Source organism: Corella eumyota, chromosome 3, assembly GCF_963082875.1.
Source record: "Corella eumyota chromosome 3, kaCorEumy4.1, whole genome shotgun sequence".
NCBI classification, from domain to species: domain Eukaryota; kingdom Metazoa; phylum Chordata; class Ascidiacea; order Phlebobranchia; family Corellidae; genus Corella; species Corella eumyota.
The window spans coordinates 5,214,865-5,228,239 of NC_137492.1; the positions used below are offsets into that span (position 1 = coordinate 5,214,865).

Consider the following 13,375-nt stretch of genomic DNA (forward strand, 5'->3'; position numbering starts at 1 on the left):
AATTATTTTATTAATTTAAAGTTTCTGTATTCAAACGCACTAAAAATTTACTTTTAATTAAATAAATCAACTTTTATTGATATAATAAAGATCTGCAATGCTCCTTACCACATTTTCACATTGCATGTTTGGTACACATTAATTTTCGAGTGTACATTGTTAATAGTTAAATAAATTAATGAAATGTACGAATATAAATCTATTTTAAATTATCAAACAACATTCCCACAATCATGTGGCAAAAATAGATTTGGGTTTGTGGAACAACTTTTATTTCAACTATTTTTTTTTGAGTTAACCCCTTGCCTTTAACTTAAACATTAATCCTGCTTATTTCATTTTATAACCTATATTTGAGAGGTCAACCAAACATCCCTATTTGTTAATTTAGTTTACCTTACACTCTAATTTTACTTAGTATTTAGTTATATATACATTCAAAAACACGATTTTAAACTAAAACTAAAATCTGAAAAAACTAACTTTTCTGAAGGGCAGGTTAAACACACAAGAATTAATTTACAATCTTGTATTGCAAGAAAGTTTACTTGGATTTGGGATGACAAACTCGTTTGTTATGTTTCTTGGCAAACCTCATATTTCGCAAGAATTTTGGGTCCACCTAAATTATTTTTAATTTAATTATTATCAGTAAAAAAAGCTTTTTTAGTTTCTATTATATTAAAGTGCCTGTAAAAGAAAATGGTACTAATACCATTTACTAAAGGCAATAATACAATTATTTACTTTGTTAAAAACCATTTATAGATTAGCCTTAACTATTTTAGCTTATTATTTCGGTACTTACCGGCAGCGTGGTGTAGTGGTAAGAACTCTTACTACACCACACATTAGGTCGTGAGTTTAACCCCCACTGATCTCATGCTGTAGCGCCCTTGAGTAAGGCGCTATAAATGGTATGAACTCTTGCTGGGCCAGCACTTAATCAGCAGCATAATTACCGGGCAATTAAAGTCTCTATAATATCCCAAACTGCCACAGGCAACTCGAGACTGGGTCGGAGTAACTCATGTTACTATATGTTTAAGTCGCGCATTCGACTTTCCCACATCGAGGATAAAGATATATACAAAAAAAAAAAACTTAACATATTTAAATTTATTCAGTAAATAATAACAAAATATTGCATTTAGATTGTATGTGTAAAAATTAATAAAAAAATGTTAAAAGATGCACTACAAAGTATTAATCAACGTACTAACCCCTTTTAAAGAAGGAAAACGGTGAGTCTTGGGCCGACTAATTCCATTTCTGTGGGCCTTTCTATCTAAAATATATAAATTGATAGCCATTAAAATAGGCACAATTATAATATACAATTATAAATATAATATAGCAGTATTCTTATAATAAACTCATAACAAATAGCCATTGATGCTAAAACAACTTTAAACTTACTTTGATTGTGGTTGGTGTGATTCTTGGACTTTGCCATTACTAAAGATCTGAAAAATGGTATATTTTTTCTTATTACAACGTTGGAAGATTGTATAGCATATTAAAAAAATTTGTTTTACAGCACAGAAAACAAAGTTTTCACGAAGAGGCCGACAAACATTTTGATTTCTATGTTTAAAAATTGCATTTCTATTTTGTGCACAACGTCCATTTTACATTGTAAATCAAACAGTCAAACACTACTTAAACTTTAAACATTAAAAAAGCACGATCTGGTTTTAATTGTAAACATTACCGACACTTTCCATTCTTTATTTATAAACAAAGGAATTATTAATTCTTACCGATATTATCTTCTATTCTAAAGTAAAAATCGTTGAAAAGAGTTTTTCCAAACATGCACGATTTACCGTAATTCATATACACAACGATTCAAAATTATTTGATATTACGTGTGGACTTTATCCTCAATTTTACCAAGAAGATATAAAACAAAACCTAATAAACTTACGTACACAGTGTAAGCATACAACCATTAAACACAAATTTTAAGTTTTTAATTTTTATTTCTTCACCCCACCAAGAAAAATAAATATAAACGAAATTGCAAATTGTTATGAAAATAATAAGTGCTCCAAGTACAACTTAATAAAAATATATATAGTTTTTAAGTGATTGTTTTCGAAAAGTACGACAAGACAAAAATTTAAAGTTTCGCCATTTAAATAAAGACAATTTATAGTACACTTTTTAATTGCACTGCAAAAAAAGATAAAATAAGTCTTAAAAATAAAAAAGGTAATCTAGTTAGTTAAATTAGAACAAAATAATTTTGTGCAAAATATACATAATAATTTCGATAATCCATGTGCATATAAATATAAGGTTATTACAGATAAAAAGGCACAAAAGTACCAAATAATTGTATTAGCCTTATGTACCACTGCTAATTAAATTTTTTAATCAATTCTAGTTTTTAGCTCGTCAAAATCAGTTTCATCAGTTGACATAACAAGCAAAAGTTTTTGAACAAACTTTGTTTTTGTACCAATGCCTGTTAAGATAATGTATCGTCCTTTTACCAAAAAATACAAAAAAAGAAAAATGAAAAAAAATGCAATAGATAGAACGTAAAATATTTGAGGTTGAAACACTAAAGGAACCAAAACAATGTAAAAGCCAAGGCAAGTTGCCAATATTGCAGTTATAATATACACCTAAACAAAAACAAGAATTTAAGTAGGGTATACTAAAATTTAACAAAAATATGAATAAATGATTTTCTCCAAAAAATTACCTTATAAGGTCTGTCATGATTTGCCATTGATTTTCTTAATATTAAAACACCCAGTGCACACATTGCTCGAAAAGCCCATAACGTAAAAACCACAGCCTTTAACAGGGCTTTAATACTGCTCGGAATCAGCATTAAAGCTGTTAAAACAGTCATAAATAACAAAGCAGGTGTAGGGGAATGATAATTAATGGATGCCATAGAAAAGACCTGAAGATAAATTTAGTATGTTTGAACAAATTTTGATAGCTATTGTTACAGTATATTTACTATATTCAACGCAAAACTACGTAACCTTTCTACGATAAAAAAATTACAACATATTGTTATAATTAAAAAACAATACCAAATAAAATTTAAAAAACATAATTTAAAAAAGTGAATTTACCTCTGGCATAAACCCTAATCTGCCAGCTACAAAAGGAAGACGACCTCCAGTTAATAACGAAACATTTATACTCCCAATTAACGATAAACAAACACCAGTAGTAACAAAATAAACCAAAACCGGATGAAATTGCACAGCAAATGCTACAGCCACTGCATCAGATTTAATCATTTCTGATTCAGTTAAAACTGAGAAAAGATGAAATTATTATAAAATTATTTTCGACAAATAATTTCAAAAACAAACAAAAAAATATACACATGCAAAACAAGAATTTGTGGCTTACCTGAAAAGTATGACAAATTAACCAGCAGATACAAAATCATAACAAAAATTACAGAAAACATAATTATTAACGGCAAAGTTTTCTTAGGTTTTTTAACTTCTTCAGTTATACAAGTTACTGTGTCAAAACCATCGTAAGCCCATAGCGCTTGGAATATAGCGAGGCTTAGTTCCGGTATTCCAGGAAATTTTGGAATTAGCACACTAAAATTATTTAAATACAAATTTGTAAGTGCAAATTAGTAGAATTGGAAAAAATTAATTTTATAAAACAAGCCTAGAAATACATGCCGTTTTACAATTAAAAAAAAAAAGTTTAATAATTTACATTTTACAACAATAAAAAATATTCAAAAACAATTGCTAAACTTGTAAAAAAATCTTTAAAAAAAACATGCAAAAATAATTAACATGACATACCCCTCAGTGCCATCACTTAAACTAGTTGTGTTCGCAGTACTTTCTTCATACTCAGTGTATCGAAAATTTTGCACAAGAACAGTGCTGTCTGATAGGATTTGAATCATGCCACAAGCAGATACTAACACCAAGGCTGCTACTTTGCCCACAGTGCAAAACACCTGCAATTACCCCCAAAAAAACAAAGTCAAAATAATAAATAATTAATTTAATATCCCATATACACAAATGATACAAACTTTAGTAAAGAAAACTGAGAAAGAAAAAACAAAAACTATTAAGTAACTCCTATTTAAGTGTCATTTACCTGTATTTTTAAAGCAAGTTTTACATTTGTCATGTTAATTATAAGTACAATTAAAAATATTAATGATCCAATAAGTTTTGACAAGGTTTGAGAATTACATATTTCACATAAACTCATGCTGCTTTCTAAGGCACTTGATATATAGTCCCTAAAAAATGTTTTTGTTTAAAAAAATTTAAAAGACTTATTAAATAAACAACATAACATCATAAATAAGTAAAAGAAACAATAAAATCTTACCCAAGAGCAATAACTTGTACTGCCAAACCTTGAGGGTTTGACGTCAGAATTATCATCCAAAGAAACACAAAACACATCCAGTCACCATAAATCAACCTCAGATATGCAGCAGTGCTGCCGGATTCGGGAATCAGAGTTGCCAGCTCAATGTAACAAAGTGCCATTAAGATTGCAATAATACCACCTGCAACCCAAATGCCCATACTCAAACCCATATTACCATTGCAATATTTAAGCACGCCTGTGGGGACAATGAATATGCCTGACCCAATCATCGAGCCCACTACGATTGTGATGCCCTCAAATAAGCCAACATGGCGTTTAAGTTGAAACGACGAGGTGTCCTTACGTAACTTTAAGTGTGCGTTATCATTGCCGTTTACAAAACTGCTTTCCTCGTAATCGTTATCTTCTTGGTTGCGAAGCAAAGCATACTTTCCCTTTGCTGACATTAAAACGTAAATAAGAACTGTTTACAACGGGACAATACAAGGCAAGACAACACAAAACGCAACGAAATCGCAACACTTGCTGACAAAACGTAAACAGAATGTACACCTGTAACTAGTGAAGCGTGTAGTTCCACGTGACACGCACATCTTGTAATTATTAAAGCAGTTCTTAATAAATGTGGAAAATACAATTTCTAATTCAAAAATTAAAGAAATAAAACTGTGCAAAAAATATTAAAATTAGTTAAAAGTTATTTCATATTTTATTACATAAAACCGCTAGATGACAGCACACGTAAATTACCATGGTAACAAGACACCCTAAACAAATCTAAAATTGATTTTTGTTTTGGTAGATCCAAATCTAATAATTTGTTTTACCTGAAACTTGTACGCCAAGAAGTAACCATGTACAAGTTAGACATTCCAATTGACCTAAAAGAAGCGGCACAAATCGAAAGAAGGAAGAATCGGGAACAAGAACGTCAAAACCGAATCTTTAATGCAAGAGTCCGAACGATTGGCGTAAGCTAAAAGCATATTATTTTAAATGCAAAAATTACATTTTAAATAAAGTTTATTTACAATACAGTTTTTTATAAGTGTTTGCTCATAGCTTTTATTAAATTGGTTAGGAAAATGCAATTTTTAATAGACTACGTTGTAATGAAAGTAATTTCTAAATAGATTGATCTTGATTCGATTAACCAACAAGTTAAAGATCGGAATATTCGGGAGAATACAGAAAAAGCTCGGGATGAATCCTTTAGTAAGTGAAATCGTTTTTTTGTTTGAAATAAAAATTAAATTTACTAAGTAACCCAAAGTGTATATCTAATTGTTCGTACAAAATTTTGAATTAAAAATTTAAATATTACTCATATTTGGTTGTTATGAGGAATATGATGTTGTTATTATAAAAATATATAATAAAGTTTTTTTACAGAGATTTATTAATTCCAAATTTTTATCTAACTTTAATTTATTTTTTATTTTTAACTTTTTTTTTTTCTTTAGTGTCAGATATGGTTAGAAACGACAAGATCGTGATGATGTTGCAAAAACGACAAGAACAAGACATCAGAAATTTAAACAAATCCGTGAATGAATTCCGAGATCGTTATCAAAGACCGGAGACAAGAAAAGAGTTTGATCTTTACGATCCGGATGCAAAGAAAAAAGATAAACCTGCAAGGTTCTTGAAAAAAAATTTCATATTTAATTTTGTAAAAACCTATATAAAATGTTTTTAAGCCTAACTTTACCTTTTATTTTTTTTTATTCAGAGTAAATGATGATGATCCAAGATGTGGTATTTCTAGTTTACAGAAATTTGAAGGAGAAGATTTGAACTCAAAGGTAACTAACTAACTTTAATTTATTTTTGGGTTAAATTAATAAAAATGCAAGGAACAAAAACAGTTTTAGTATATACAAGTAATACAAAGTATCTTGAATGTTTTAAGTTAATTTTATTGCCAGTAAGTTAAAATAAGTTATAGTGAGTTAAATAAAAAATTTAAATTTTAGGCACGCAAATCACTTCAAAACGAGCAATTACGTGAGTGGTCTTTAAGGCAGAAAAAAGACAAAGAAGACGCTATTGCTCGACAAAAATATGCTGGTAACATAACAAAACTAACAAAAAAAACATAAACTATCCTCCCGTCAAATTATTTTTGAAAACTAAAATGTTTTCCCTTGAGCTTAAAATTAGTTTACTGATTTTAAGTTAAAAAAATCTTTTATGACATCACAGATAACCTTTATGACAAGAAAAGAGTTGAACTGGATCAAAGAGCGATGGAATTGGAAGATTCTGAAAGAGAATGTAGAAGACAAATTGATGTCTCAACTAAAGATTTTAACCTTGCACAGGTATATAACAACATTACAATACTACTAATCATAAAATTGTTTATGGCTTCTATAAATCTACCTAATAAACTCTTGTTAACTACTATATAGCTTGTACACATTGCAAACATTTTGGCAAAAGGACTTTAAAACTAGTATTTAATCATAATTAGAACAAGAAATTATCTTTAGTTATAACAAGACATTACCCTTTTTTATAAATATTAAAATCTTTACAATTCTTTTCAAAGGCTAAAGAAAGAAAGGAGAGAGAAACAAAAGAAAGAAAAAATGAGCAAGATGATAACTTTACTGAGATTTCAAACCATGTTTTTGGTGATATGCTTACTGAAAATCCTGGTGTAGCATCCAGTGCCCTTGGTGCCCACAGGTAATCTATATTTAATTGATCTTATTTGACATACATGTACAATTTCTAAGCTTTTAGAAAAAAAATGATGATTGTGATCATCAGTTTTTAAAGTGCAGTCTGTCCAATTAAAAAAACAAATAAACCTTATGTTTAAAGCAAACATACTTTTCTCATATATAATAATGTATTGTACTGTGCGATGGAGGAAGTAAATCTTAATGATTTTTTTTCATGAACCTTAAAATAAATTTTATGTACCATAGGATAATTTAAACCAATACACAAAAACTCATAACAAACAAAACAATTTTATATACAAAAAAATAAAAACCTTTAGTATTTCTATTTACTTTGTATCTTTTAGAATTATTCCAGATAGGTGGAAGGGAATGAGCCCAGCCCAACTCGAAGAAATCAGAAGAATCCAAGAACAACAAAGACAAGAGAAAAGGGTTTGTAGTTTTGACTTAAGTCCAAACTAAATGTGCTCTACATGTAATAAATAAAGAATACTTTAACTCTTTAGATCAAATTTTATAGGCTATACAATCTACTTTAAACTTAACAAACTTATATGTAGTTACCTGGTGTCTTAATACTCTAATTCGTTTTTTTATGTTTAACAGCGATTACAAGAGGAGGAATGGCAAAGGGACATGGAGTGGGACCGGCAGAGAGTAAACGTCGCCAAGGCTGGAACAATATTGGAACAAAGGCATCAAAGAATGGAGGAAGAGTTAAGAAAGGATCAGGATATGGCCAACATTCATCTTTGTGCCGAACAACGAGCTCAGTATGCCAACCAGCATTTAATTAAATAGAAAAAAATTAAAATTATTTTTAAATTTCTTTATGAAAAAATGATGACATTAGTACACCAACCTTTAAAATTTGTTTTAATTTTTCAGCAAAAAATTCCTGGACAAAGAAGTTTACATCAACCCACCTACTGCTCAGTACTTTGCACAATTCAACACTTCAAGTCGATAAACTCTAAAATTTACTATCAATTTAAAAAAATAAACTTGACAATTTTATTAATATCTGTGGTGTACGTGTATATAAAAGTATTATTTTACATTTGCTATAGTGTCATTATGTAAAATATAGACAATAAAAAGTTTTAAACAATCTGCACTTTTTCCTTTTCCGCAATATATTTACATTAGGTATTTTTGTAGTTACTTCTGCAAAGTTTTAAACTAATTGGCAGGTTAATTATCAGGCATTATCACAAGAGAAATACATTAAATAAAAGTATAGGCAACTTAGAATTAAGCTGTGGTAATAAAAGTTACCTTATGTTTAGGGTGGAAAGTCTGCCTTTGCACACCAAAGTTAATTGAATATAAAACAATTACACAGTTTTAATTTTTAATGGTATATGTGCTTTTTTGAAAAAAATTTTTTTATTAACAGTACCACAAACTTAAAGTTGATGATATTTATTTCAATATTCTAAAGCAAGATATCTGACATAAAGTACAAAACTAAGAAAGTGCATAGACTTAAATTGGTTAATATTACATTGCAAATAATAAATGCATTGAAATGTCTATATAAAAATGTGAGTCGCAATATTTTTAAACATAACAAAAATAATGTGATAAACTAGACCTACAAAGGTTTGTGTTTATAACTTAAATTTTTTAAACTAAAAATAAAAGTAAAAAAAGAAATTAAAATGGTTAACATAAGCTTTTAATTACAGAAACTTTTTTATAGGTTAATGGAACAACAAAAACAGGGATATATATCAAAAAAAGTGCAATTAAAATACAGTGACAATGTTTGATTCCGTGCTAATATGTCTACTTAGGTTCAATTTTAAGAAGATGTAAAAATTTTAACAAAAATATTTTCTACAAAATTTATGCTTTAATTAAGAGGTTCATGTTTTTCTTGGAAATGGTAACTAATTAAATAAGTATATCAAAACATATTTTAAACAATATTTTCAGGACCTAATTTAATTCAACTTTGAAACAGAGCACTTATGAAGCAATAAGATTTATAAACCAAAAAAATAAAAACACTCTACTTTTCAATTAATGATAAACTCCTTAACGAGATAATAGAATCGGCAATAACACGCGCTGTGGTGCGCTGGTAACCACCTGAGGTCAGCATAACAATAGGAATATCCTTAGCACGAGCAGCAGTAAATACAATTCGATCGCGCTTAATAATTCCCTGTTTACAGGAAACAAAACAGGATATTTAGTATTGAGTGATTATAAACTATAAAATTTTTATTAAAAGATATTTAATGTGGAGTAAAAGATTTAGGTAGATTAAAAAATGTGGTCAAAAAATATAAATTGATTATATTAAGACAATTTTTTTTAATTAACATTTTATTTAAACTGAGTATAAAATTTCTATCTTAAATTTATTTAAATTGATTGCATTTAAATAGCTTATCTTTATAACTAAAAAAAAGAAAACCTAAAAAATACCTTTTAAAAAAAACTATTTTAATAAACCTTTATGCTTAATGCGGTAAAGCCAACTTAATAGTTTTGTGATAATAATGATTATTATTGCCAAATATTTAATTTGCCCAATGGTTTTTAGGCTCTGCTTGAGTTTGTTCCATTTATACCACTTTAATCAAAGCACTATTACATGGAAGCAGTGAAAATGAAAACTATGACCTTATGTGCTAAAGTCAAGTGTTTTAAACATTACACCAAGCTTCTGGTAGTAAAAGATTCACAATATAGTAATTATATTATGGATATATTTGCATTAAAATTATAATTACCTCAGAAGTGATGTTTAAATTATTTAATTTGCCCAATGGTTTTTAGGCTCTGCTTGAGTTTGTTCCATTTATACCACTTTAATCAAAGCACTATTACATGGAAGCAGTGAAAATGAAAACTATGACCTTATGTGCTAAAGTCAAGTGTTTTAAACATTACACCAAGCTTCTGGTAGTAAAAGATTCACAATATAGTAATTATATTATGGATATATTTGCATTAAAATTATAATTACCTCAGAAGTGATGTTTAAATTTCCGAGCGGGTCGTTAATAAGAATATCAGTACCCGCATTGTACACTATAAAGTCAGGTTCAAATTCCATTATGACTTCGTTGACATGTGTTGCCACTAGTGGGAGATAGACTTCGTCGGGTGTACCACTGACTAATTCAACTTTCCTTGAAAAAAAATTTTTTTTAAAAAACAAACTTAAGTCTAAGTTTTTAATTTATTTAAAATAATAAAAAACTTAAATAATACCTTCCAATTGCTCTTTTAGCAAAACCGTCAAAAGGATAAATTTCTCGATTGTAAATATCGAGAATAAACACACTTGAGTCGTCCATGAAATCTCGTTCATGCCCGTTTCCCTGATGTGCATCCAAATCAATGATGAGAACTTTTTTGACTCTTTCATATGTTGCTTGCATGAACTATTCAGTAGAAATATAAATTATTAAAAATTTATATATTTTTAAGTAAACAAAAAAGTATATGTCTCCATATGGTAATAATAAAAAAAATTAATCGAGATTATATAAATAAACAATAAATAAAATAATGTTTGTGTATTGCATGGATTAATCACCAACAGACAGTAATTGATAAAATCATGCGATGACTAAATGCAATATAACAATAAATATTACTCAGTTCTTGCATTTAAGTAAGGTTAATTGGTTTGACCCAATTGTTTTATTATGTAAAATTTTACCTACACAATTTAAAAATTTTAATAAAAAGTAAAATTTGTTTTTAAATTACCTTTATGCATAAGGTGATGTCAGCGTAAGCACAAAACCCACCCCCTCTAGTGGAACAACAATGGTGGAACCCTCCCCCAACATTTATTGCCCACCCCTTTTCCATTGCAAGTTTACCCGCTGCCACCCCTCCCCCAGTTTGCAGGCGAAAGGGTCGTAAAACTTTTCGCTGGACCAAAAAGTTGGGTAATAATGCGACAGGGGGAACTTCAGTAATCATGGCAACATTTGCACTCCACTAAAATTATGTTGAAATTTAATAAAAAGAGCATTACAACGGGTAATTTATCTCATAGATAAATGCTTTTTTAATTAACTTATCCCAACTAAGAAGAATAGCTGAGCATTTAGTATTTAAAAAATTGTTATCAATCCTTTTAAAATATTTTTATGACAATTACCAAACTATTATACTTCTACATAACTTATGGTTTTAAAAACATTTCACAGGGATGAATAATTAAACAAAGTTACGTTTAAACTGTTGAGATAATCTTGAGTATGGACCACAAGTAAATCGTCTTGAGTTGCCTCATTTGGAGTCACTATCTCCTCATCACTTATCATCCCATTCTCTATAACCAAGATAAATTAGCGAAGAAAAATGTTAATTACTTGAGCAATATTGTATAAAGTGGATAACAAAAAAATTTTTTTTTTAATTAATAAGAGAATAATTTAAAATAGAGTTCATATTTTTTTAAATGCTCAAGTTACTCTTTTTAAAGATCTTAACAAAAATAAAGTGATTTTTAGGATAATATATATATTTAAATTAATTACCCTTTAAAAATTCAATTATTCTTCCCCATTTTCCAGCATCGAAAGGATGCAATTTTTCCATTCCAAGAAAAGAAATGTTGTAGTCATTATGATAAACTATTGGCCAATAGGAAGAAGTATATTCAATATTAAGCAGTTTAGATGCCCTAAACAAAATCTAAAAGTCAAAAGTTGTCAAAAAAGCCAAGCTTAACAGATCATGTTTTTGTAATTATTAGAGTTGTCTATTACTTTAATAAATTTAACATAAAATTTTATTAATTTATTAATTTTAGTTATATATACCTTATTAATTGTTTTTTTGTTACAGATCTTTGTACTTGTGGTTTAAATCCGAATAAGCCCTTGCCCATTTTTACATGTTAACAGTTTTAATCATTTCAGAATTTAATAAACCAAGATACCTACTTTAATGAAGTACATGCAATAATAAATTATAACAAAGTTAAATAATATTCGCATAATACTTTTATTAATTAACAAATTGTAATAATATGCTCTAATAAATGAAATTAAATACTGAAGCTATTTGTACATCCCAAATAAAAATTAAGTTCCTTTTAAATTAAACAAAACATTAAAATTATAAACTTTATGAAATAATCCCATTGAACTTTGTTGCAGTAGTCTTTTAAAATAGTTATTTAGTTGTAGTTGGCAGCAAATTCTTCTCCTTTTTTGATTGATTTTGCCAATTCCGGGATGCAGGATTTTACTAGTTGTTGCTCATAATCTGTTAGCTGACCGAGGCCAAAATTTTCCTTGATTCCATTTGGTCCCAGGAGCAAAGGAGTCGAAAAGTAGGAAGATTCAGTGACCTTTGACTGCACAAACGCACACTCAACGACGTTATCTTTCCCACTGATGGCATCCAAAGCTGATGCTGCAAACCTAGCCCCTGCGTATGCCATCGACAGAGTCGCAGATCCTGCTCCAGCCTTTGCTTTAACTACTTCAGTTCCAGCATCTTGGATTCTAACAGTAATTGCTTCAAGAGCTTTCTGGTCAAATGACACGCTTGGATTGCTTTGCGAGATTACAGGAATAATTGTAACGCCAGCGTGGCCTCCGATAACTGGCACATTGACTTCTTCAACGTTTAGACCCTTTGCTTCAGCCACAAACGCATTAGAACGAACCAAATCCAGAGTGGTAACACCAAAAACACGACTAGTATCACTGACGCCAGCTTTTTTGAACATCTCACAGCAAATTGGGACTGTTGAGTTAACAGGGTTGGAAATAATGCAGATGAATGCTTTTGGGCAGTGCTTGGCGCATGCTTTAGATAACTCAGCTACAATACTGGCGTTAGTGTTGAAAAGATCATCTCTAGTCATTCCCGGCTTTCTTGGCACACCTGCAGGTATAACAACAACATCACTTCCGGTCAAACAATCAGCAAGCTGATCAGGACCCATGTGGCCGCTGACCTGTGCCGGGGTGTCAATGTGGCTTAAATCTGCAGCGACACCTGGTGTATGGGCAATGTCGTAAAGTGCAAGTTTAGTGATGTTTGGTGTTTGTTTTAACAACAAAGACATTGGTTGACCGATACCACCAGATGCACCTAAAACCGAGACCTTGTAGTTGTTAGAAGTTGAAACAGAGAAATTTCTTAAAGAATTCTTTGCCATCGAGGCAATTTGGGGAGTGCGAAGCATTTTGTTAACCAAGAGCGACATTTTTTAGTAGTTTGTTTGGTTTAAATTTAACAAAAAACAATGTGATAAATAAATTTAAAAATTTGCCTAACTTAACAAAGTTCCTAGAAAATCGTACAAAAATTATTTTACTTTTACA

The 13,375-nt window shown here is 29.5% G+C and overlaps 5 protein-coding genes across 5 annotated transcripts; 1 reads left to right on the top strand and 4 right to left on the bottom strand.

The window, feature by feature from the left end:
* Positions 1–514: 514 nt before the first annotated feature.
* On the bottom strand, positions 515–1,840 carry LOC145745799 (large ribosomal subunit protein eL29-like). The gene is made up of 4 exons (XM_082563961.1): positions 1,764–1,840; positions 1,420–1,466; positions 1,224–1,288; positions 515–622 (listed from the first exon to the last, which is right to left on the bottom strand). Exons 2-4 carry the CDS (start codon positions 1,454–1,456, stop codon positions 545–547), a joined length of 180 nt encoding a protein of 59 aa, XP_082420087.1. The 5' UTR covers positions 1,457–1,466; positions 1,764–1,840; the 3' UTR covers positions 515–544.
* A 160-nt stretch (positions 1,841–2,000) lies between these two features.
* LOC145744533 (b(0,+)-type amino acid transporter 1-like) lies at positions 2,001–4,881 on the bottom strand. The gene is made up of 7 exons (XM_082562397.1): positions 4,354–4,881; positions 4,114–4,261; positions 3,807–3,967; positions 3,388–3,590; positions 3,102–3,289; positions 2,717–2,923; positions 2,001–2,636 (listed from the first exon to the last, which is right to left on the bottom strand). The coding sequence occupies exons 1-7, from the start codon at positions 4,803–4,805 to the stop codon at positions 2,379–2,381; spliced, it is 1,617 nt and encodes a 538-aa protein (XP_082418523.1). The 5' UTR covers positions 4,806–4,881; the 3' UTR covers positions 2,001–2,378.
* Positions 4,882–5,157: 276 nt separating this feature from the next.
* On the top strand, positions 5,158–8,143 carry LOC145745199 (RIB43A-like with coiled-coils protein 2). Its single transcript, XM_082563206.1, has 10 exons — positions 5,158–5,330; positions 5,493–5,574; positions 5,823–6,000; positions 6,092–6,164; positions 6,336–6,429; positions 6,565–6,683; positions 6,914–7,053; positions 7,400–7,487; positions 7,662–7,828; positions 7,944–8,143. Exons 1-10 carry the CDS (start codon positions 5,214–5,216, stop codon positions 8,023–8,025), a joined length of 1,140 nt encoding a protein of 379 aa, XP_082419332.1. The 5' UTR covers positions 5,158–5,213; the 3' UTR covers positions 8,026–8,143.
* A 428-nt stretch (positions 8,144–8,571) lies between these two features.
* On the bottom strand, positions 8,572–11,982 carry LOC145746441 (histone deacetylase 11-like). Its single transcript, XM_082564723.1, has 7 exons — positions 11,858–11,982; positions 11,573–11,718; positions 11,264–11,364; positions 10,791–11,027; positions 10,287–10,459; positions 10,039–10,204; positions 8,572–9,228 (listed from the first exon to the last, which is right to left on the bottom strand). Exons 1-7 carry the CDS (start codon positions 11,923–11,925, stop codon positions 9,073–9,075), a joined length of 1,047 nt encoding a protein of 348 aa, XP_082420849.1. The 5' UTR covers positions 11,926–11,982; the 3' UTR covers positions 8,572–9,072.
* Positions 11,980–13,336, bottom strand: LOC145746442 (malate dehydrogenase, mitochondrial-like). Its single transcript, XM_082564724.1, has one exon. The coding sequence runs from the start codon at positions 13,255–13,257 to the stop codon at positions 12,217–12,219; it is 1,041 nt and encodes a 346-aa protein (XP_082420850.1). The 5' UTR covers positions 13,258–13,336; the 3' UTR covers positions 11,980–12,216.
* Between the last annotated feature and the right edge of the window lie 39 nt (positions 13,337–13,375).